Here is a 24,671-nt window from a genome sequence, read left to right as displayed (position 1 = left end):
TTAAGCATGATTTAATTTTTAATTATTTTGATTTAATGATAAGAATAGATTCTAAGTTCATTCTTTATTTTTTCTTATTGAGTTTCAACCTATGAATGAGTTCCAATTGAAAAATTTCTTTAATTCTTGATCCTTATTGATTTTCCACAAATTATTTATTTGAAGGTTTTATTCTAGAAATTAGCTCCACTCTCTTGGTTCCACACGTGCTTGCATCTATCTAGGATAAACTACAAATATTTTTTTTGTCAAAGCGAATCTAGGTAAACACCCATTTTCAACCATTTTTATTTCCGAACTTTAATAACGACAATATCTTCGTTGCATAATTCTTTACGCATATGTTTTAGCAAACTCAAGGTTTGACAACTAAGTATACATGCTTTCAAACGATTAAAAATATCCCATGTTTATTTTCCGTCTACTTTGGAACGGAAAGAATGATGACTCAGTCCTCCCTCAAGATATCAAAGCTAACTAAGAAATTCTAGGCGTTTATCCCACTAAAATCAGAAACCCTAACGGATCACAAAGGAAATCCTACGACTTTTTTTTGTGAGCTTTTATATGCAATTTTTTTATTGCTCTTAAGCTCACAAGCATTTAATTTTGTTCACTCTTTTCTTTCTTTGACATTCTTTTACTGGTAGCAAACTTTTGCTCTGCACCGGCCACACTAATCCTAATCTATGATTCATGTATTTAGTTTCTAAGCTTGGGTTTCACTAATTCATGAAATGGCTAGATAAAATGTTTTAAAACAACCTCAATATCATTAAAGTTATTTATCATTAATTTAAAATCAAATTAGCTATAAAATGATTATTGTGTCTAGTGGAATACAAAAAAGACCGAGTGCTTAACATATTAGTGACCACAGGTTTAATCTCTTTTCCTGCTAATTCATAATAAATTTAAAATAATTTTATCATTAAATTAAATTTACCCCATTTAACCCTCTTCGTTAGGCGGGCCAGACCTGGCCCAATACAATTCAATTCTAAAACCAAAGGATCAAACGAGTCACATTTGTGTGGACTATAAGATTGACTAAATACTTCCAAAATATTATGGATGAATAAGATAAATCCATTTTCAACCATGCTTATATGGAATCACACAATAAAAATATAATTCACAGGAGAAAATATGAAAACTATATAGAAAATTTAAACAATGATAAACATTATTTTTTACAACAACATAAATTATAAATTATACAAAATACTTAAGTCAAACCAGGTTTAATCACTCCAAGCCATTTAGGATTTAAGGCTAATCCGTTAAAAATAAATCACTTTCAAGGTTTAAAATTTCTTTCAACCTCGAAAGAGAAGAAAAAGGTGTTAAATATTTTTTAAAAAAATATACCAGAAGAACAAAAAAAAGTAAATATGAGTGAGTCACAAAACTATGTTATCATAGCTTTCCACTTTAGAAAGAAAAATTGGTATAGTTGAAAACTAAGAGGAAGAATTTGTTAGAGAGGAAATACATTCTGCATTGAACTTGGTTACTTGAACACCACATTAGAAATCAAAGATAACCTAGAAAAATACCATGTATTCCTATCTCCAAACAAACACAATCTATGTATTGAATTTTTTTAAAAATACATGTATAGACCAAAATTAAGGATTAATTCTAAAAGAATATTTGATTTTTTAAATAAATGAAAAGAATACTAATAAAAGGTAAAGTAAAAAATATTAATAAAAATAAGTGTGAAAATTGTGTACTTGCCACTCATATACACCTATTTGTAGCAAGAAATGGAACCATAAGATAAAAAAAACACTATGTTAATCTTCTTTAAAACATAATAAAATTTTTAGATTTTCATAGCAATCCAAAGTAAACTTGGGCAAGAAATTATGAAGGGAGACACCTATTTTCTAAAATATTTTCCTTTTTCACTATTTTTATCATTTTTATTAAATAATAATATTTTTTTAAAAAAAAATCACCAATTAACCATTTTTGAATTTTGTTTAATGGGAACATTAATTATTGCCCTCTCTTGCATTATTTTTTTAAGAAAATTAAATTACTGTTGTGTTTGTACCTATTTTTAAATTTTGAATTTGTTAACTTAAATTTTTTTTTTTTGTTATTCTTTTAAATCAAGTTTATTTTTTATCTATTTAACGGTCATGATTTTTGTAAGGACCGATTCCTGAATTTTTTTATTTATTACGAATGGTGGTAAGAAATGACTTAGAAAAATAATTAATTATTCGATTAACCTCCTCTTCTTCCTGCATCATCCTATCCCTTCAGAAACAATTCTAAGTATTAAAAACTTATTTAAGGACGTATGGTCAAATCAACCCTGTATATTTTGAACAAAAATAATAAGATCAAAAGGATAAATTCAAGATAAAAAATTTAAAATAGCTAATGCTACCAAAAGATAGAAGTTTTTGATCGGCCATAAACCCAAAAGAGAAGTTTCTATTGAGTTCATTGTAAACTTTAACCATAGGATTACTTGCTTTGAGTTCTTTGCGGGTAATCAATTAACAACACAATTGGTGTGTTGTTCTTGTTCGATTCTTTGATTTTCGCCTCAACCTTTAGAGTTTTGATGTTCAATACCTCTTCTCCTTTTTCTTTGCTAGATTTTTCTCGAGTCAAATTCTTCTTTTTTATTTTCTATTCAACTACATGGGTAAACAAGACTTTCTCCAAATTCATCTTCAAGATTTTCTGTGTGAAAAGTTTCTAATTGAGATTCCTTTGTTTTTTAATACAAAGTTGATTATTTCTCATACTCTTCAATAGGTTGATTCATTTTCTTCCATGAACATTGGATTTCTTTGGTTGTTTTCTTAATTTCAAGGGTATGGGATCAAAGTAGCCATTTTGTTGGATTCTTGAATATGCTTAAGTCTCCTAGTAAGTATAGGACTTATCCATTGATTTCCTTGAATCAATCTTTCTTGATCGTATTTTATAACCAAAAGAGTAATTTTGAGTTTTGAACATTCTTCTTAAGTTGTAAAAATTCATTCTCGATGATTCTTGAAGATTTTTTAATTCATCTAACGAAAAATGGGTCTGATTGGATCGTTGGTTTGCTTTCTTTAAACTTATTTTTAATGTTGTTGTAAGAAAATAGTGTTTATCAATAAGAAGAATTGTTCCAAAGTGCCTTAAAATGTCACTAGGGTCAATAAAATCAAAGTTTTAATGTGTGGACAATGATAGGTTTTTTGAGAAAATCGAGCATAACCAAAATTGGTAGGTTGAAATTCTTCTTTTGAATCACTTGAATAAGAATTCCAACATTGTTTTTTTGAAGTAAAATTGATTTTCTTGCTTGTACCAACCGTTTAATTTTCTCTTGGACATCTTCCAAATTGATCGGTAATAGTACATATATTCTTGGAAAATCTTCGATGTCTTCTTTCTTTCTTGAAATTTTAATCAATTATTCCCTTAATTAGATATGTGTTGGTTGGAAAACAAGCACAATACTCAAAACTCCCTCTCATGATCGATGTTAACAAGAGTTTTCCAGTCTTCCACCGACAACAATCAACGTCGATCTAGATGGTTAGTCTGATAACAAATTGATGGAGCCTAAATATTCAAAAGAAGAGAAACCTCACATAATCAAGATTTTATATCTTTTATGAGAATGATAATATACTTCGTACAATAAGATAATACTCCTTTTTATAGACTTTTATTACAAGTGAGATAATAATCGAATTAATAACTAATTACCCAATTAACCCCTATTCTTTCTTATATCGTCGTGTCTTTCCAAGTTTACACATTTGGTCAATTTTGTAATTTTAGAGTTTGGTCTATGGTTTAGGTGGCTTTTAGGCTTGACCAGCTAATTCTTTGATATAAAGGTCCACTAGCATGATAACCAATTACTTTCTTCACATGTTCTTTCTTTTTTTCTTTCTTTTTTCTTTTTGATTCTTCATTAATTTCTATTTTCTCTTGAATTTTTTTTTTTATTCCATTGCTTGCTTGGTTGTCTCAAGAGACAGATCAAAAGGTGAAAATTCTTCTATTTTTATGGGAATAAAAGACCATCAATTATTTATTTTATTATTGGTGATACTCTAACTTTACATAAATAGTAAAATAAATATATATATATATAAACATAATCATATCCTATTCATTTGCTTTTCTTTAATCTAAAATTATATTTTTACCCCTTCAAGTTTAGTACTTTTTTTAGCCTCTCAAATTTTTTAACCTTTATATATTTTAAACCCAAAATGATTCACCATTTAAGTCTTGTCTTTTATTTTTTATTTTCCCCTAAAATTTATGTTTTTCTCCCCCAAATTTCTTACCTTGGTTCTCATAATTTTTTTTTAAGAAACATTTGAATTTTTGAAAAAAATAAAGTAGACAACACCATATAAAAATCTAGAACTCAAATTAGTGGTGGTTACACATGATTGGTGCATTAAGTTTAAGTGTATGTAGAAAAAGTCAAATAAGGGCAATAAGCCCTCAAGGCATGTTGAACCAAAGGTGAATATTGTACATTAATTGATGAATTGATTCAATATGTCCTTTATGAAAGTCAAATATGTATGACTTATGCCAACATGATACAACTTCTCGAACCAAGGAGGTCGTCCATGAATTTTTGTCCATTCTAGATGTTTGTTTATAAAAGTCAAATATGTGAATTTTACTCATAGGACTCGACTGTCCGATTGGAGATGATTACACATTGACTGATGCGTTCATTGAGAAAAACAAAAAAAGATTCAACTTATGCCCACGAAGTGCAACTAATCGAGTAGAGGTTGTTATAAATCAATAGGTATTACAATTATAGTTGTTCGCTAAAGTCAAATATTGAGAGGAGGTGGTTACAATGAATTGGTTCATTTGCATTATATTCTAACTATTTATTGAGAAATTTTTGAACAGATACTATTTATATGCCCACGAGACAAGGCCGTCTCTAATTGAAGATAATTAGTTATAGATGTATCAATTTTAGGTGTGTTGGGACACGTCGATTAGGTACATTTTATACCTATAAGATAAGATTATTCAAGTGGAATCGAGTACTAATCTGATAAATCTAAAAATATATTCATAAGTTTTAATTTATTTCAAAAAATTTAAAACTAAAACCAAATGACTTTTTACCCGACAAACCTATTTACCATTTTTTTTAATTCATACATTTATTAAACATAAAATTACAAGTTGAATATTAAAAGTTGAAAAAGTGAATCTGTAATTTGACATTAATTTTGCCATTTTTATTTATTATTTTGAAGTATAAAGGGAAAAGTTATTTCAAAATGGGTCTTTTTTTTAGTACTCAAAAGTACAATAATATGGTAATGAAAGAAGAAAACTTATTTCACATTAACACTTTGTGGAACCCATTGATGTTCTAAGGAATAACTTTTTACCATTTTGACCCAAAAGAAAAAGTTTAAAGAACATTATTTTCTTTATTAATTTTTAAAAAGTTTCAAATAACATGAGTGGAAAATAATTAATGGTTACCTTCCCCTAGTACCTTTTTAACTACCATTTAATTGATATATTAATCGATATAAACATAGTTCAACGGAGTAAAACATATTGTTGATTAGGTTAAAAGTCTGGATTTTTACTTCTGATCGTTGTTCAACTTAAGAAAACGAACATATACAAGTTGTTAAATCAACAATTAACCTAACAATATGAATAATAGACGATAAGGTAAATTTAATATTAGATCAACACTTTATAATCAACGATTTAAAACAAATTCTAAGATGTTAAAATTTACGATCGTATTTTAGTACAATACTAGAAAGTCTCGATTTTTTAAAAAAACATAAAACAACTATTTAGAAAGTTACATCAATTGAGTTTTGGCAAAAATATCAACAGGGTAATTATTTCACAATAGAAAAGTTTGAGAAAGTCGTCTTCGAGGACTGTAAAGGGAGTTCATGTCTTTGGTTTTAAATAGTTTAAGAAACACTCTTGCTCCTTTTTGTATTGTTTGGTTTGGGTGTGAGTCGTATAAAAGCTATATGTGATTGTAATAAGTTTTCATATTTTTTATAGTATAGTAATAATGGAGATGAAGATTGAACCTTCGGTCTTTAAGAAAGAATTTGATATTGATTACCATTCAGAATTAGCACCCTTTTAAAAATTAAAATAAGAAATTGTCATAATTAACCTTAAAATCTTTTCATATTTTACAATTAGCATACTTTTAGAAGATTCATTGAAATAGCTTGTCTCAGTCATTTTAAATTGAGATCAACCATCGAGATTTTAATAAAAGGGTGCTTGCTAGTTGTGATCAAAGATGTAAATATCTATCAATATGTCGACATATCTATAAATTGATGCTAAATATCCATAAATATTCTCTTCTTTTATAAATGCCGGTAAAAAAAAAAGTTTATCTATTTTGTTATATGAATAATAATATGGGTTCTTTTAAAAAATATAACAAAGCGACAGAATATTTAAATAATTCTAAAAACAACCTCACACGTCCGCTAGCGAAAATACTCAATCAATAATGTGCCTAATATATTTGGTAACAGGCTTATTATATTTTGTATACGTTTAGATTTGGCTATTATTTTGTACACTATTGTTTATATTTTTTTTTCAATTATATCATTTAATTTGGTTAAAGATCGTTTAGATTTGGTTAGTTACGTAATCATTTTCAAAATTTTTATACACAATCTTTTAGATTTAGTTAATCTAATCTAATATCTATTTTAAAAGAGTTTAGAAAAAAATCAGATTTAACCAAATCTAAACTACTTAAAATATGAGAGTAAGGGAGAAAGACGATAAAAAAATTGTAAAAAAAGAAAGAAACAAATAAAAGCAAATCTAAAATATTTAAAAAATTGCTAGCTTTATGCTTTTTTTTTTTTTATTTATAAAAGTTTTCCTAATAATATTATCTTAATTTGAGAATAGAAACAACCTAATTCTTAATGTAAATAAAATCAATAAATTTCGTGACTTACGTAAATCTTTTATCTCTGCGAGCCAAAATAAAATAAAAAATATTTGCTAATTACACACGGAGTGACCGAATATTGAATTAAAATATTATGATAAAATAAAAGTAAAATCATAATTTAAATTTAATTATAAAAATGTATTTTTTAAGTTAGTGTTTATAAAATTATGGATGGCTTCTATATTTTAAGTAACCATGAAATTATTTTAATTGTTGTTTTAGACAATCTTCCAATTTAAAATGAGTCCTCCATTATAAAAAAAAAAAAAGAAAAAAAAAAGACTTTGAATCATATTTCATAATCGAAAATCATTTCTCCTTTTCTTTTTCTTTTTTTTTTTTTTTTTTTTTGCTAAGGAAAAGAGATTAGAAGTAGCGCCATAGCCATAGCCATAGAGTCCATAACCACTGCTTGCCGATGTCACTGTACGAAGAACACGAACAGGCACTCACTGTATAACCCTTCAATGGCAAATCCAACACCGTCCCAACTTTAGTTTTCCTCTGAACTTTCAAACCCAATTCATCTTTTCAGGTCTTACATCTTCTTTCTTCTTCAAAATCTCATGAATTTCCCCATTTCCCACCGACCCTGAATTTTCAGTTTTCAATTTTCAATTTTCAATTCTCAAATCGGTGGAAAACGACGGCAACGGGAGAGATCGAGTATGGTTTCTTATGTGAGTGCGTTGCTTTATGGCGTTGGAGGTTTGGTGGTCGCAGGAATGGCGTTGCTGGTCGCTTTTCAAGAGAGATTGGTTTATGTGCCGGCTCTTCCTGGACTTACTAAATCTTATGCGATTACACCATCTCGGCTTCGCCTTGTTTATGAGGATGTTTGGCTTCGATCTTCTGATGGAGTCCGGCTTCACTCGTGGTTCATTAAACTCTTCCCCGATTGCCGAGGTTTGATTCTTCTCTTTTTGAGAATTTTCTTGATTGAATTATGATGGATTTTGCTGGTAGGGTTTAGGTGATGTGGGTATGTTCTGATTTTTTTTTTTTTTTATTTATTTATGTTGCGACTCTGAGCTAATTTCTGGTCCTGGAACTGGCGGATCTTAGTTTTGTTTTATGGTTGGATTGTTTGATTAGTTATCGAGATGAATTTGTTTCATGTTTCTCTTTCTGAAGAGAGTGGTGTATAATGGAGGGAGGAGATTGATGATTAGGTTTATTGGGATGGTCGATTAATCATTTCTTTGTGAGTAAATTTGAATGCTTAGCTGATCAAATCTGTGGAATATAAACTTAGCTTAAAAGTGAAGGGAAATTGAGGATGATTGAGAATGTAGATATTTGGGACATGGGCATTGCGTTAAGATGGTGGTGTACTTGTTTCAGGAATCTCGCGATGGGTATTTGTGCCTGGGCATGTAAAAGTTCTTTTAAATGTTAGAGAGCAATGTATTGGATGTATATGGAATTTAGTATTCACGTTGCTGGATATCACATACTGGATTTAAATGGACAATGGTGAAGTTTAATATTTCCTGTTGAAGGTTGAAATGATAAAAATGCTGATTCAAAAGGGGTATCAGAAAAACTGAAGATAGATAACATTGTTTATGAGGTCCTTTTTGTTGTTATATTTGTGGTGGTGGCATATCAAGATTGTAATGAAATGCTTCTAGAGAGGAATCCAGATTCACAGTCACCTAATTTTTTTTAAAGGACTTCCTAGATGATTGGGGCTTACTTTGAATTAAGAAATAGAGATTTTCCCTTGCAGATTCTAAAATCTTTCGACTCTCGTTAATTGTTTTATTAGTTATAACTCCTAAAGTGGATTTTCTCATACATCCTTGTTATCAATTGTTTTATTATTTATAGGGATATTCTTCTTTCATATATTTTTCTTCCTGGTTATTTTAACCGTATATTTGTCTGTTTTTCACCCATCAACAGCTTAATTCATACTGCTTACTTTTCTGTTCCCTCTTTGTGTTTACATATTTACCTTAATGTGGGGGTAGCTTTTCAAGGCTTACTTTGTGGTATTGCTGTCTTGCAGGTCCTACCATCCTTTTTTTCCAAGAAAATGCTGGAAGTATCCTGATTGTCATCGCCATCTTTGTGAAAATTAGATATGAGGAAATTATTGTGAACTACATGTTGTAGCATTTTTTAAACAGCATGATTAGAATTTCATTCATGATGGATGTCTGAAATCTCTACTCTTAGCTGTATATATTTGGTAATAAAAAAAATAGTCTAGTGTATATTGGTTATGCTGATGGCTTTTCGGGATGGATTCCTATTTTTTTACCTTGACTTCCTGCTCTAGATATCGCCCATCGTCTTGAAATGGTCCGCATTATGATACAGAGGTTACAGTGCAATGTTTTCATGCTTTCATATAGAGGGTATGTATTTTACTTAAATGTGGCAAGTGCAAGTATACCTTTTAATATATTCCAGCAGCAAATATGTTCATTGATATACATATACTGCTGCTACTTTAATGGAATGATCACTGTTGCCATTTGACCTCAAGCAGTTATGGAGCAAGTGATGGTTATCCTTCTCAGCATGGAATTACTAGAGATGCTCAGGTGTGCTTTGGTTTTATTTATTTATTTAGTCCAACATCGGTTCAATGCCACATCGTCGATAGCTCAAGAGCGGTGACCGACGATGCTATGATAGAACCAATAACAATTTTTTTGACATCTTCATAGGAATCTATTTATCTTTTTTCTATAGATTTACAGAGCCGCTTTGTGTGATTACACTTGTTCTCTTTTCAAATGTTATTTCTTTTTACAACAAGTGTAATTGAAAACATTATGCTCTTATTTCACTTGAGTAGGCTGCATTGGATCATCTTTCTCAAAGGACCGACATTGACACGTCTAGGATAATAGTGTTTGGAAGGTCACTTGGGGGTGCAGTTGGAGCGGTTCTTACCAAAAATAACCCTGACAAGGTATTGTTTGGAGGGCTATGGTTTGCCTAATGACAGCTGCTTGTATAGCCTCTATCGATCGTGATAAAGTTTCCTAGAGATTTAGTCGACTTTTTCGAATCAAAGTGTTCTTTGTTCAGTGTCACTGTCAATTTTTTACTGTCATAAACTACATTAAGATGCGTTGATCTTCTTCAAGCTCTTTTGTGCTTTTTATTCTGCATTTTGTAAGTAGTTTACCATATTCTGAACTACAGGTTGCTGCACTAATATTAGAAAATACTTTTACTTCAATTTTGGATATGGCTGGAGTTTTGCTACCCTTTCTAAAGTGGTTTATTGGAGGCCCTGGATCAAAAGGTCCCAAGGTTCTCAATTTTCTTGTGCGTTCTCCATGGAGCACCATTGATGTAGTTGGCAAGGTGGGGCTTAACAGTTCAAACTATCATTCTTTTCGACACTGTTTACTTGTTTTGGTTGTAACTGTAAGTTGCTATTTTTGAAACCATCTCTGCAGATTAAGCAGCCAATTCTTTTCTTATCTGGATTACAAGATGAGATGGTTCCCCCAGTCCACATGCAGATGCTGTATGCCAAAGCAGCTGCTCATAACAACCGTTGTCTCTTCGTCGACTTCCCCTCTGGCATGCATATGGACACTTGGCTAGCTGGCGGCGATCATTATTGGAGAACAATTCAGCAATTCATCGATCAGAATGTGCCAGAGAATAGAGAAAGTGAATCATCAGGAGACGATAAAGGTTTGATAATTTCTTGTTTAAGAGACAAAGATTTCAAATATAGAGTTTGTTGCACGAGTTTTTCTACATAACTAATGATGGAACTCCTTTCCCCACAGTTCTTATTAAACTGTGTAGTCACTGTAGTGGTTTGATAGATCATTCAAATAGGACACATAGAATGATATAAAGTCAGGATAGGAATAGTTATAAATCACACGAATTAGATTAGTTAAAGATGGAAAAGCCAACACCCAAAGTATAGGCTAAGAAGCACAGACAGACACAATACAGCAAACCAATATGCCAATTTTTTTTATATGTATAAAAAAAACTAGGACACGAACACATTGGGGATACTCTCTTTTTCTATTATTACTTTTTAGGATATATATAAATTTAACATAAAATACTAAGTGCACCCCCCTAAAAAACATAAAATGTCAAGTTAATTAACATTTATAGGTGATGAATCATTTAAGTTTTTCTAACTTCAATTTTTTATGTTTATGCTAATCTTTGGTTAAAAAGATGGTTTCTCTCTCTCTCAAAAATCTTAGTTCAGCATATAATTGATTTGAGCTTTAAATTGGACCATTTCTCTTTAAAAAAATTCTCAAGCATGTCCAGGAAGTATCCTAAACGTGTCTCCACATGTTTGAAACTAAAAATAAATAAATAAAAATAGAGCACGAAAATTTGCGTGTCCAACATGGACACACGACCTAAAATGGAGATTGTCCATGCTTCTTAGATAGAAAATAGGATTTGAGTTGAGTAGTGGATAAGTTCCTTGTGTTGAATGTGTACTGTCGTTTTTTGCCATTCGTCCATAGATTAGAGCCTTGGATTTGCCATTACATTTTTATTAAGCTCTTGTGTTAATAGACGTTGCTTTTTCATTTCTCCTTGATGAAGCTGAGGATATTTATCCTTTGTGTTGCTGTGTTGGTTTCAGGTTATGGCAGTAGATAGATAGATGATGAGTTGGTGGGAAGTGGGGTTTTTGAAATTATATTGATTTGGTCTTCCTTCTCCAAATTGATCTGTGGCATATCATTCAGGAACTACAGGAAGCTCTCTTTCTCTTCTGTAACAAAGTTGGGTGCAGTTAGAGATTTATGAGAGCAAGCAAATTGAATGTGCTGTAGTAGTTAGTAGTAGTGTTAATCAAATATTCACTTGGAGAGGTTTTTTTTTGGGTTTTTTGATTTTAGGCTTCATATATATGGCAGAGAGTCAGAGTGAGAGTGCCCTTTGGTATGTACTATTTGGATTTCGAACACTTCGGTTTCACACCAAAAAAAAAAAAAGAACTCCAACTAATTTAGTTGTATGATAATTTGAAAGGCAACAAGAAGAAAGAAAAAGCCCAGGCTAATTTCTTTTTTTGTTTTTGTCTTTTTTCTTATATTATGCATTTGGAATCAGCTGCAAGCAGGTGTTAATTATTATTTTTTTGGAAGTAGGGATTCAATCACTCACTTGGATTTGGGACTAAACCGAGTATGGTTGGTTTAGTAAATGTTCGAACTAACGTTAGTTGCCGAGGAGTAAAAGTCGTTCAGTTTCATTCTTTGAAATAATTTTTTGAAGTTTTCGATTTGGACATTTTTCAAGTCCACACAAATCGATTTTGGTTCAATCGGTTTGGTTTTTCAGTTTTTAATGTTTGCTCCTACTTCGTTTGGACTTAGTTTGAGAGCCTTCTTTTTCTATTTTACAGTTAGAATCTGGTTGGAAAATATATGCAAAAGGGACAGAAGTAATTATAGACATTATACTTCTTAATTTAACGATTTTAAAGTTTTGAAATACATTAGATTATACAAACAAACAACTCATTTGTTTGGTAGGGTTCAACTAAATTCCTTGCTCATTTTTTATTTTTCAGAAATAATGTATTTGGTTGTCTATCTTTTGACCTAAATAACTTGACTTCAACAATAAACACTATTTAAGTTTGGACTTTTGTTTGGTAACTCTTCGAACTATTTCTATATTTCTCTTTATTGAAAATTTTTATTTCATCTCTATTCTTCACCATTATATAATTTTATGTAACGAGAATTGCTAGTTTAATAAGTCGTAGAAATTTCTTTTATCATTTTTCTCTCTAATTTTAGTATGTATCGAGAAACTCCATCTTACAACTCTATATCCCAAACACAAATTTACTAACTTCATACATATTAACTCCGCGTAAGTTTGGTTGTTTTCCGTTGCCGTGCCAAAGTGATGCTTGGTTTATCTTCTTTGCTCTCCCTTTTTTGGACAAATCTCGGTCCAATAGGTGTCGTTCTATTAATAAAATACCTTTTTCTCTATGTTAGATGATATATAATTAAACTTTATTTTCGAATCAATCACTGAACAGTAACGAGTTTTGAAGAAAATAAATATCATTATATTTATCGGTTGTAATTTGTTTGCTTTTATTCTTTAAACGTTAGAGTGAGAAAAGCTTGCGGATATTGCTCCAAAATAAACAATAAATTATTAGCAGAGATAAAAATTAGGTCAAGTTATATAATTAAAAAGAATACTCTTGGAACTTTGCTATTTCTTCTTAAAAAAAAATGTTTCTTACATTTATCTAAAATTTTATAAACATTTCAAAAATATATTGTCGTTAGAGTATAAATTCTCTAGAATTTTGGACATAATTTCATACGAATGATGCAACAATGATCTGTAACGAAAAGTTTGGATCATCAGCACATTGTTTAATTCATTATCATACAATTTTAAGCAATTGAAAATTTGAAAAAAGAATTATTTTAAGGATAGTTTTGAATAATAGTAGTGTAATTTAAAAAGTATATAGGTACTTCTGAAATAAATGATATTAATTTAATTTAAGATTTTAAGCCACACAAACCTATACTCAAAGGAAATATTTTATTGTTATTTTAATTTCATGTATATATTTTTATTTATTTATTTTTATAGTGTTTATAATTTCTCTGAGAGATGCCTTAGTAATAGATGAGGTAAAGCAATTTGTAATGATGAATAAAGAGTGTAAGTTTAGGGAGAGTACCAAAAATAAAGAAATCGAAAGTTCGGAACGATGCGGTCCGTTGGAACAACGATGGAAGAGGTATTCGGGGATTTTGTCGGTGATCGAGCTGCCATAGTCAGTTGTCACCACATGTATTTTTCTAAACAAGAAAAACTCTTTTATCTCTAAATTTTAAATCTTATTTTCACTTTATATAAACTAATATATTTTATAGGTTTGGAAAGGTTGTAATTACACATTTAATATATGGATTCCAAAACATTAGTTTATATTGTCTCTAGGTTTTAGCATTGTATGGTTTATGAATGCCTCACTTTTCAACGATGCCTATTTTCGTCTTTTGGCGTTGATTAATTAATTTAAAATACTCATGAGGTGAAATTATAAAAATTAACTTTATTAGTGATGAAAAATTAATGAAAACTAACAAACTTTAATCATATATTTTTTAAAATTTAACCGATAAACATCAACACTAATTAACAACCCCTAGAAAAAGGTGAGTAATGATAAAAAAAAAAAAAAAGAAAAAAAAATGAACGTCATAAGAACAAGTTTTCCAAAAACCCACCAAATAAAAACAAAACTCAAAATTTAAAGATTAATATGTAACATTCAAAAACCTAAAGACAAAAATCACTTAAAATACGTAACATTTTAAGAATCTAATGACACAAACAGATAGACGATTGAAAGAAAAACTAAAAAGAAGGTATATTTTTTCCATATTCTCGTTCTTGTTTTGCTCAAAGCAACTTAATTTTTATTATTATTATTTATTTCCATGATGTGGATGTTTAAGATTAATTTATTCACAAATCATAGACCTACAAATCAAATAATTAAAATTAGACCAAAACCTTACAAACTTAAATATATAAATATATATATATATATATATATATATATATATATATATATAAACAACTCACTTTGAGACTTAACTTTTTATGATGTGTTATGATTATTATTTTGTTATTTATTGTTAATTAGATAGGAAGATTTGAGCTTTTAACTTCCCAAAAATGAACATATATATATATATATATATATATATATATATAAACTTTTGTTGGGTTGAAGTTGAAGTATTAGGGATTGATTTGAAATGATTGCATGGGCCAAGAGAGTTTTTTCCTTTCCATATTGTGTGGTCATTTCATTGCCTCAAAAGTCATAACAAAATTGCAAAACATTACAACCACTTGTTATTTGATGACAATTTTAGCATCTTAATTATTATTGTACTATATATTAGTTTCATATATTATCCATTTTATAATCAAAGTTATTTTGAATTTGGTTTTTAATAGTCTCACTTATAATAAATTCCTTGAATTTTACTGTTTAATTAAAATTATATATATATATATATATATATATATAACAAATATTAATTTATACCCTTTAACGTTACGCTTTGGGATTTGTATCAATTTAGACTCTAAACTTTTACAAATGTATCAATTTAGATCTTTAGTTTATATAAGTGTATCGATTTAAACTATCTATTATGTTTTACTTGGATACACTTATGAAATTTGAGAATTCAAGGTTTAAATTGATATGTTTATGAAAGTTTACGGTTTAAATTATACAATTATTAGTTTGAGGTTTAAATTGATACAATTACAAAATTTAATGGGGTAAACCGATATTTGCTTTAAATCAAATATATCTTTGAGGTAGCTAGAAGTTTTTTAGAATTTCAAATAGAAATCGAGATTTAAATTTATACGGTGATCCAAAGTTTTTGTTCGAAGTTGCTACGTACAAATTTTTGTATAAAATTATAAAGAATTTCTAATCCAAATATATTTTAAAAAAAAAAAAAAAGTTTGAGATATTTCTTTATAATTTACCTTTGAATTAAAATCAAGAGTTTGTTGAATATGAAAGGGATAAGTTTAGAAATGCAATGGGGAAGAACAAGAAATTGCTTACCTACTTTTAAATAACTTAATTTTTAAAATTATAATTATTATTAAGTGGGTCTCCACAATGACATTGTTCTTTGTTCTATTTTTTTCTTTTTCCCTTTTTTTTTTTTTTAAAAAAAACAAAGATTATAGGTTTGAAATTAAAGAGAAATTGTAAAGATTTTGGTATGGATTTGGTTAATCGAACATTAAAAACAATAAAAGAAGTTTAGAGATTTAAATATTATTTATAAACTTAAATTTCAAAAATTCAATACTAAAAGTGAAATAGTTATCAAACTTGAAATAAGATATTTATTTGGTTGAGGTTAAAATAAATGTTAGTATCAAACATTAATTTTTATCGAAATTAGTTAAATAAAATTAATAAATCTTATGCAAAGTAAAAAACTTAGGGTGAAAATGATAAAAAGATAACAAAACGCAACAATAAACAATTTGTCAAAAGGTTTAGCTCAACTTACAACAACATACGTTAAAAGGACCAAAAGATATGTGGTTCAAATCTCCACCTCTAATTATACTAAGAAAACTACATATTGTTATCATGTAGGTATATATCGAAAGAGAAAATAGTTTTAATTTATTTGACCTATAAACATATTGTAATAATATATTTACAATTATTAAGTATAATGCTACTTAGTGTAAGTCAAAATGAACCTAATTCAACTCACTTACTGATTGCCATAGCAAGTTTAGTTTAATGTTAATTGACATGACTTTTTTGTTTTCAAAATCATCATAGTATTTAATAAAAAAAAAAACGTTTTTTTTTTAAATTAAGAATACTTAAGGTGCATTAAAGAGTAATTCTTAAATACAGTAAGATAAACCAAAATATTTCTAAATTCTAGTAAATTCTATCGATCTAAATTATGTATTATAGAATCTAAAATTTTGTTATATTTTATAAATATTTTAGAAGTTTGATTGATTACGATAATAATTTTGTTATAAGGTATGACTTAAAAACATTTTATTTTCAACAGTCTAATTTCTTCCTTCCTTCCTTCCTTCCTTCCTTCCTTTCTGCTTTTTTTTTTTTATTATTATTATTATTATTTTATTTTTTTTTTGTTCACACAAAAGAAAACCATATTTTTCAAAATTTCTTTGAAATTGAAAAGAAAAACAGCAGAATATTCAGTGTAATTTCCTGTTCCATAGAATTTGAAAGGACCAAAATATTTTTATTTTTCTAAAAGTAAATGTGAAGGGAAGATTCATATGTAACTAACATTTAAATAATTATGATATAAATCTCCCCACTATGTCTATACCATTGCCTTACGTCCAATCTCAAACTTCTTTTTCTCTTTTTCCTTTTTTTTTTTAGAAAAATATGTCAATCTCAAACTCTGAGTTTGAAAAGCCATTGTTCATCAAAAGTTGGTGTAACCAAAAAGTAATTAATAAATAAAATAGAGGGAAAAAAACAGAAGTTCCAAAAATAGAAAAAGAAAGACTTTTTAAGTGTAACCAAAAAGTAATTAATAAATAAAATAAAGGGAAAAAACGGAAGTTCCAAAAATAGAAAAAGAAAGAGCATTTAAGTATCACATCAAAAATTACTAAAACACAAAATTTATTATACTTAACTATTTTGTCAATTTAAAAAAAAAAACTGCATTTTCTAATTACTGATTTTTTAAAAAAGTGTATGTCAAAATATATATATATATATATATATATATATTGATATGTACGTTATAAGAAAAAAGTTTTTTATAAGGCAAGAGAGATGTTTTTTTTAAGGCTACAGAGAGATTTTATTTTAATTTTATGGATATACGAAAAATATCTAAGTTACAAAATTTATGAAATTTTATTTAGATTAATAATTAATGAGACTAAGCTGTAGATTTTTATTAGTATTCTTATATTAGACTAAATAATCGATAGATTTTGTATTTTATCAGCATTTTTTTGGAAAGATATTCATAGATACTTATCAATATCGAACCTTTAAATTTACAAATATATCGAAAAATCAATAAATATTTTAATTCTTGAACATAAAACAACCAGCATAAGACCTTTGATATTAACTAAGCTTTATTCTTTTTCAAAACCTTAATTCAACTCTATTTCAGAAGAAAAAAAAGAAAGAACAGTTCAACTTAGTTGTTCTATTATTTGGGTTCTTTTAAGTGCTTAATGTGTGTGTGTGTGCACAACCTAAAATTAGATAATTATGTTAATAATAACGAAAAAGCAAGGAGTCTTGTAATAGAGAGAGATCTCACCATCAGTCAATGCTCATTTGTCCATGAAAAAAGACTAAGAAACTAGAATGTAAAATACAAAAGAAAAAACAAAATGTTTTGAAAGAGAGAAAAAAAAAAGAGATGATTTTTCATGAAAGGGAAGTAGAAGCTTCTGTTTTGTGTAATTTCCTCAGAATTTCAGCTTCAACTTCAGCAAGAAATTAGAAATCAAACCATTAAAATTTGCTATAAATTCATGTCCAATTTCTTCTTCCAAATCCCACAAAACTCATCCAACAATCTTAGAACTCTACACAATCCAATCACTCTCCTTTCTTTCCGAAGTTTCTTCTTCTTCCTAATGGCCAACTCTCAATTTCTCTGCTCTTCAGCTCGCTCCAAAACCGGTTTTGTTCCTCTATCAAAATCGGCTTCCTCCGTTTCGACCTCCGACCATTGGGTCAAAGCTGCCAACGCTCTCAGCCGCACCCATTTTGAGGAGGTTTGTTGCATGTTATCAGAGTTTCAAGAGGCTCAAACTGTTGACGTTGAAGGCACCAAGCTTACTGTCGCTCAGGTAACCGCCATTGCTCGTCGAAGCAATGTCAAAGTCATCATGAATGAATCTGTGGCACATGATCGTGTGGCCAAAAGTGCAAAATGGGTTGCTGAGAAAGTATCGAGTGGAATCGATATATATGGAGTTACCACTGGCTTTGGTGCCACCTCTCATCGCCGTACGACCAAAATATCCGACCTCCAAACAGAGCTTATTAGATTCCTCAATGCTGGTGTCATTGGAAAGGAGAACCTTCCATCTAGCTACTCGAAGGCAGCGATGCTTGTTAGAACAAACACATTGATGCAAGGCTACTCAGGGATTCGTTGGGAAATTCTGGAAGCTGTAGTGAAGTTGATGAATTGGAATTTGATCCCAAAGTTGCCTTTGAGAGGGACGATTACTGCTTCTGGAGATCTTGTTCCTCTGTCTTATATTGCTGGCGTTGTCACTGGAAGGCATAATTCCAAGGTTACTACCATTGAAGGTGATGAGATTAGTGCCATTGAAGCTCTCAAACGAGCTGGAATTGCAGGCCCATTTGAGCTTCAAGCAAAGGAAGGTTTAGCTCTAGTCAATGGAACTGCTGTTGGGTCAGCTGTTGCTGCTACGGTTTGCTACGACGCCAACATTTTGGCTCTTTTAGCCAGTGTTCTCTCTGCTTTGTTCTGTGAAGCCATGCTTGGGAAGCCAGAATTTACAGACCCGTTAACCCATAAGCTTAAGCACCACCCTGGCCAGATTGAATCCGCTGCAGTCATGGAGTTCCTCTTGAACCAAAGCGATTTCATGAAAGAAGCAAAAATCTGCATTGAAAATGATCCATTGACAAAGCCAAAACAAGATCGTTATGCACTTCGAACCTCTCCACAATGGCTCGGACCCCAAATTGAAGTCATTCGAATGGCAACTCATTCAATCGAAAGGGAAATCAACTCTGTGAATGATAACCCATTAATTGATGTTAGTCGAGATGTAGCTGTACATGGAGGAAACTTTCAGGGGACCCCAATTGGAGTCTCCATGGATAATCTTCGAATCGCCATCGCTGCAATTGGAAAGCTAATGTTTGCCCAATTCTCTGAACTCGTATGTCATCATTACAATAACGGATTACCATCTAATTTGAGCGGCGGACCAAATCCTAGCTTGGACTACGGCTTCAAAGGGGCGGAAATCGCCATGGCCGCTTATTGCTCTGAGCTCCAATACTTAGCAAATCCTGTCACAACCCATGTCCAAAGTGCAGAACAACACAATCAAGATGTAAACTCTCTAGGTCTAATCTCAGCCAGAAAATCCGCTGAAGCCATTGAAATACTAAAGCTCATGTCTGCAACATACATGGTAGCGCTTTGCCAAGCAATCGATTTAAGACAATACGAAGAAAATATGAGGGAGGTAGTGAAAAATGCCCTTCTACAAACCATCCGAAAAACACTCTACATGGCAGAATATGGTTCTCTTCTGGAATCAAGATTTTGCGAGAAAGATCTCTTGCAAGTAATCGAGCGCGAGGAAGTCTTCTCCTACATCGACGATCCCACCAACACATCCTACACCTTAATCCCAAAGTTACTAGAAGTTTTAGTTGAGAAAGCATTGAAAGGAGTTGCAACAGACAAAAAAGATAACAGAAACGAAACAGGGATTGCCATATTCAAGCAAATTCCGGAGTTTCTTGAGGAATTAAAGGCGAAATTGGAAAAAGACGTTGAAAATGCAAGAGGGAGATTCGAGAATGGTGATTTCGAAATTGAAAATAGAATCAAGAAATGCAGCACTTACCCGATCTACCGATTCGTGAGAAATGAATTGGGGACTCAACTGTTGAGTGGAGCAAAGAAGATTAGCCCTGGAGAAGATATTGAGAAAGTGGTGGAAGCCATTGATGAAGGGAAGCTTGGAAATGTTTTGATGGAGTGTTTGAAGAATTAGGGCAAATTTTAGAGATTAGATGAGGAAATTGTATGAAGAATAAGATCAAGTATTAGGCTTTTTAACTAATTTTCAATATCCTATTAATAATGTTAATATCCGTAAGGTTTTATGGATCTCGTCGAGGTTAATTATTATAGTGTTTAATTACTATGATTCATAAAGTTGTTATTTTTCTCTTATTTAGATCGAAACAGACACCAAAGTTTTTTTCGAAACCTTTTAGTTTGAATTTCTAACTTTGCAAACGAGCTTAGGATTTCGAAAATTCTCTTCGGGAGCTCCATTTAAATGGGTTCAATGGAGAGATTTCTTTGAGTTAATCGTAAATGTAACTTTGTCATTCATGTTTTAGCTTCTCGTGCTCAACATTTTGATTTCTTGATTGTGTGGTTTTAAAATCGTCCCATGAGTTGATTTTGTTATTCGGTTCCACTTATGTTATTCTTAAATTCATTTTGTTTTCAACTTGTATAAAAAAAAATTATAAATTAAGATTTCTGAAAAATTGTAATACAATTTATATCTTAGGTTTAAATTAACCTAAATCTTATTTCAGTTCCAAAACTTTATTTTTTTTTTGTTCTATTTTAGTTCTTAAACTTTTATAAACGACTGTTTTAATCTCAACTTTTTTTAAAAAAACCTTATTCTTGTTCATGTCGTTAAAATTCTTTTAACTCTTTAAGCATTAGAATAAGGTGGCTTCTATAATTGAATGATTGTGTTTTAGATTCTTCATATTGGTTGAGTACACTTATTGTGAGAACATTTATCTACAATTTCGTAAAGTTTTTTTTTATATGAATTGTTCTTATTTTATTTTATTATCATTATTATTATTTTGTCTATTTCACCTTGTCTCACGGATGTTAACACCAATATGCTAGTTATTATTATTATTTTTGGACTCAATTTTCTTGTCATTTTCTTTAAGATACCAATTTGGATAAATAAATAAATAAAAATAAAGAGCGGGGAGGTCGGGGAGTGAATATGAGAGAGTTGAGTTTTGGAGGAAAAAAATAAGAAAATCATTTTTGGGTTTATTGATTCAAATGTATTGATCATGTTTTTGAGTCGGCATAAAAGATTTATAGGATAAATTTAACAAAGTTTTATTGGTTACTAGTTGGTAACATGTGCTAGGCACGTTAATTTTTAATTTTATTTGACTAAATAAAAAGATAGTAATTAATTACACAAATAGTATGAAGCTATATTTATTTACTCATGATTTTTTGTTTTCAGCTTCATTCTTGAGAGACTTCTTTCTCTCGACTTGTTATATATATGTGTATAAATCAAATGAGATAAAAGATATAAAGAATTTGATAGTATGAGTATGAAACAATCCATTCAATCATACTTTAGATCAGTGAGTAGGTTTTTTTTTTTTTTTTTTTTTTTTTTTTTTTTTTTTTTTATATATGTATATCAACTACATCTCGAATGTTTAAATGGATTGGATTGAATATCGACATTGACTTGATTATTATTTGAACATTTTGTTCTAATTCTATATATTTTATGTATTCCTACCCTATTCAAGAAGTATAATTATTTAGAAAATTTTCCAAAAATTATAATTAGTTATTGTTTCGAAAATAAATAATTAAATTTAAATAAAAATATATTATTGAAATAATACAAATAGAGAAGACAATTTTTTCACTTCAATTCTTCAATTATAAGATTCAAAATATACTATAGTGGTAAGCAGTAAGCACATCCTACATCTTTACATCAAAATCATACTTAATTACAAAGCAGTAATAAAAAATTGAAAAACCTAGTTCTTTGGCATCTTTGCAACTTTGTTATTTTTTGCAAAATTGGAAATGACGCTTCAGACCGTTATTTCTTTAGTTTTCCACTTTTACATTCTTCATCTTTGAATCCTCATCAATTTCTATGTATCTTTTTTGTTGGGTCGATTGCTTGCTTCCAGGCATCGCAAAAATCTATAAATAAAGAAATATACATAAACATAAAAAATAGATAACAAACTAAAATTAAGAAAAAGAAAATGAGAAGAGAATAAAAAACATAATTTGAATTTTTTTTCTTGACGCCTACAGCTTTTTTTAGTGACTTGTGAACATGAATAGAAAAGAAAAAGAATCAGATATTTATACCCAAATATTTGAAAAAGAAAAATAATTTGAAATGTTGAAAAAGATACAAAATAATTAGTATGAGAGAAGAAAATATGAATAAGTGGGAGATTGAGAGATGTGAATGATTTTATAAGATATTTAACTTTTAATTAATTTTTAAAATGTAGATGAAAAACCATTTTATTCCAACTTTTCACCTCTTGCATATTTTAATTACTTTAGTTCCATTAAACTTAGAGTATAATTAATTCAAAAGTTAGTAGAAGAGAATAAATTTCATCATTAATTATATTATAAAAAAAATTAAAAATAAATTTACCATAAAACAACAAAAAGTGATTTGGAACACAAAACTAAACTTAAAGAATATAAGGAAAAAAGTTTCTCCATGTTGAGACTTCTATATCTACTACATATTTATCAATTTAACTAACACGATGACTTTAAATTTGGTCATCTAATAAATATAAAGTCTGCTCATAATTTATGTTAAAAGAATCATTACAAAAACTCACTACTCTTGATTTTTCTTTGAACGAAAATATTTCATCTACTTTATCATTTTTTTACGACTCTCCTATATTTTAGAAATTAATATAAATTAATTAAAACATTCCTAAAATACAGTTAAGATATCATAAAATATTAATAGTAAAAAAATTGATGGAAATTTATTTATATTTAATAATTAATTAAAATTAATAATAATAAAAGGATTCACATTTGATTTATAAATTAATTACGCTATATATATATATATTTTTTTTTGTTAATCTCTCATACATGAAAATTTCACACTTTTGTAAAGTATTAAAAAATATTTTTCAAAAGAATTTAAAAGTTTATTGAATAATAATATGTTGGATTTTTAAAAGTGAAATTATATAAAAATAAACAAATATAATGAATGTTTGTTTGAAGTATATGGAAAATTTGTGAAACAAAAAAGGTGGTTGAATGTTTTTGTAATTTAAAATGAACTTTAAAATTAATTTTTTGGAAAATTATGAAAATTTGTGGTTTTATAATTTATTTATTTTATTTTTATATATTATATTATATTTATTTTAATATATATATTTTTTTGTGTTCTCAATTTATTACAAAAACAAAAATTTTAACTTTTCCTCTATGAAATCCAATTCAAATACGGCATCGTATTCCCTTTTTTTCATATACGGCCACGTAGGAAATACGTGGCGAGAAATGAGTGGGTGAAGAGATTTCTAACGACATTTGTATCTAAATCTGACACGTGTACTTGCGCACAATTATCGACCAATCAGGAGACATTTACGTCATCAATGTATCCACATGGTGCTCACTCCGTGAAGCATAAACATCAACATCAAGGTTCCTTTTGCTATTAAATATTTCGTTAGTGAAAAAAAGGAAAATCTTACTTCTTCAATTTTGAATTTATTTTGAATTTAGTATTTAATTTTTAAAATATTATCATTTTATATGTTTGAAGTTTGAATTTTATTTTATTCTCTCTTTTTTACCTTTACTCTTTTAACTTTTTATTTATTTTAATACTCATTTCAGTTTTTAACCTTAATGTTTATTAATTAATTTAAGATAAAATAATTATGAAGTAAATTTTTTATAGTGATTAAAAACTAATGTAATTTAACTTATTATAATTTCTAATTAAAAAATTAGGATTTTTTGAAAAATAATACAGAAATAAAGATTCTATCGTTTTTACGAAGAATAAGTATTTTGTCTATTTTACTATTTTCATAATTTATCGAAAAAAATTTAATTAACAAATATTAGCATCGAATATGAAAAATGAATATGTAGTCAAATAAATTGAGTTGGAAATGTAAAATTTGAAATATATTGCATAAATTTAAATGAAACTCAAATTTTAAAACTAAAAGTATAACATTTTCAAATTTAAGGATTACCGGCAGATTTAGCGTAGGTCTAGTCATTCATGATTACTCAAGCCTTCCTCAATTTTGTGCTCTTTATATATAAAACATTGTATCAATATCATTAGTTGACTCAAAAGTAAATTAGTCTTCCAATCTCCTCTAAACCTTGGTTCAAATTAAACTTTACATCCACTACCATATCTAGAAAAAAAAAAAAAAAAAGAGTCAATTTTCATAAATGTAACAAAACCAACAAATAATTACAGCCGGCAAAAACTCATGAAGTCGGTAGAATATTTTTATAAATTCCAGATTTGTCTTTGAATGCTACGTACGATTCGTCACTTATTT

At 28.9% G+C, this 24,671-nt stretch overlaps 2 protein-coding genes and 1 non-coding gene across 3 annotated transcripts; all 3 read left to right on the top strand.

The window, feature by feature from the left end:
- Positions 1–7,340: 7,340 nt before the first annotated feature.
- Positions 7,341–12,033, top strand: LOC103492352 (alpha/beta hydrolase domain-containing protein WAV2). The gene is made up of 8 exons (XM_008452679.3): positions 7,341–7,900; positions 9,009–9,044; positions 9,282–9,360; positions 9,495–9,549; positions 9,807–9,923; positions 10,160–10,324; positions 10,420–10,663; positions 11,601–12,033. The coding sequence occupies exons 1-8, from the start codon at positions 7,663–7,665 to the stop codon at positions 11,615–11,617; spliced, it is 951 nt and encodes a 316-aa protein (XP_008450901.1). The 5' UTR covers positions 7,341–7,662; the 3' UTR covers positions 11,618–12,033.
- Positions 9,588–9,731, top strand: LOC127148349 (small nucleolar RNA snoR2/U65). Its single transcript, XR_007819224.1, has one exon. It is a non-coding gene; the product is annotated as a small nucleolar RNA snoR2/U65 (small nucleolar RNA).
- Positions 12,034–17,836: 5,803 nt separating the features above from the next.
- On the top strand, positions 17,837–20,478 carry LOC103492351 (phenylalanine ammonia-lyase-like). Its single transcript, XM_008452678.3, has one exon. It carries the CDS (start codon positions 18,074–18,076, stop codon positions 20,312–20,314), a length of 2,241 nt encoding a protein of 746 aa, XP_008450900.1. The 5' UTR covers positions 17,837–18,073; the 3' UTR covers positions 20,315–20,478.
- The last annotated feature ends 4,193 nt before the right edge of the window (positions 20,479–24,671 follow it).

This window comes from Cucumis melo, chromosome 2, assembly GCF_025177605.1.
Source record: "Cucumis melo cultivar AY chromosome 2, USDA_Cmelo_AY_1.0, whole genome shotgun sequence".
NCBI classification, from domain to species: Eukaryota; Viridiplantae; Streptophyta; class Magnoliopsida; order Cucurbitales; family Cucurbitaceae; genus Cucumis; species Cucumis melo.
This window is presented reverse-complemented; position numbering and strand designations above follow the sequence as displayed.

Bases quoted from the DNA above. Each gene is read 5' to 3' on its own strand.
- LOC103492352 (XM_008452679.3), top strand. From the start codon at position 7,663: ATGGTTTCTTATGTGAGTGCGTTGCTTTATGGCGTTGGAGGTTTGGTG. The intron at 9,924-10,159 runs GTATTGTTTGGA...TCTGAACTACAG, and splicing joins CCAAAAATAACCCTGACAAG to GTTGCTGCACTAATATTAGA. The intron at 10,325-10,419 runs GTGGGGCTTAAC...CCATCTCTGCAG, and splicing joins CCATTGATGTAGTTGGCAAG to ATTAAGCAGCCAATTCTTTT.
- LOC103492351 (XM_008452678.3), top strand. From the start codon at position 18,074: ATGTCCAATTTCTTCTTCCAAATCCCACAAAACTCATCCAACAATCTT.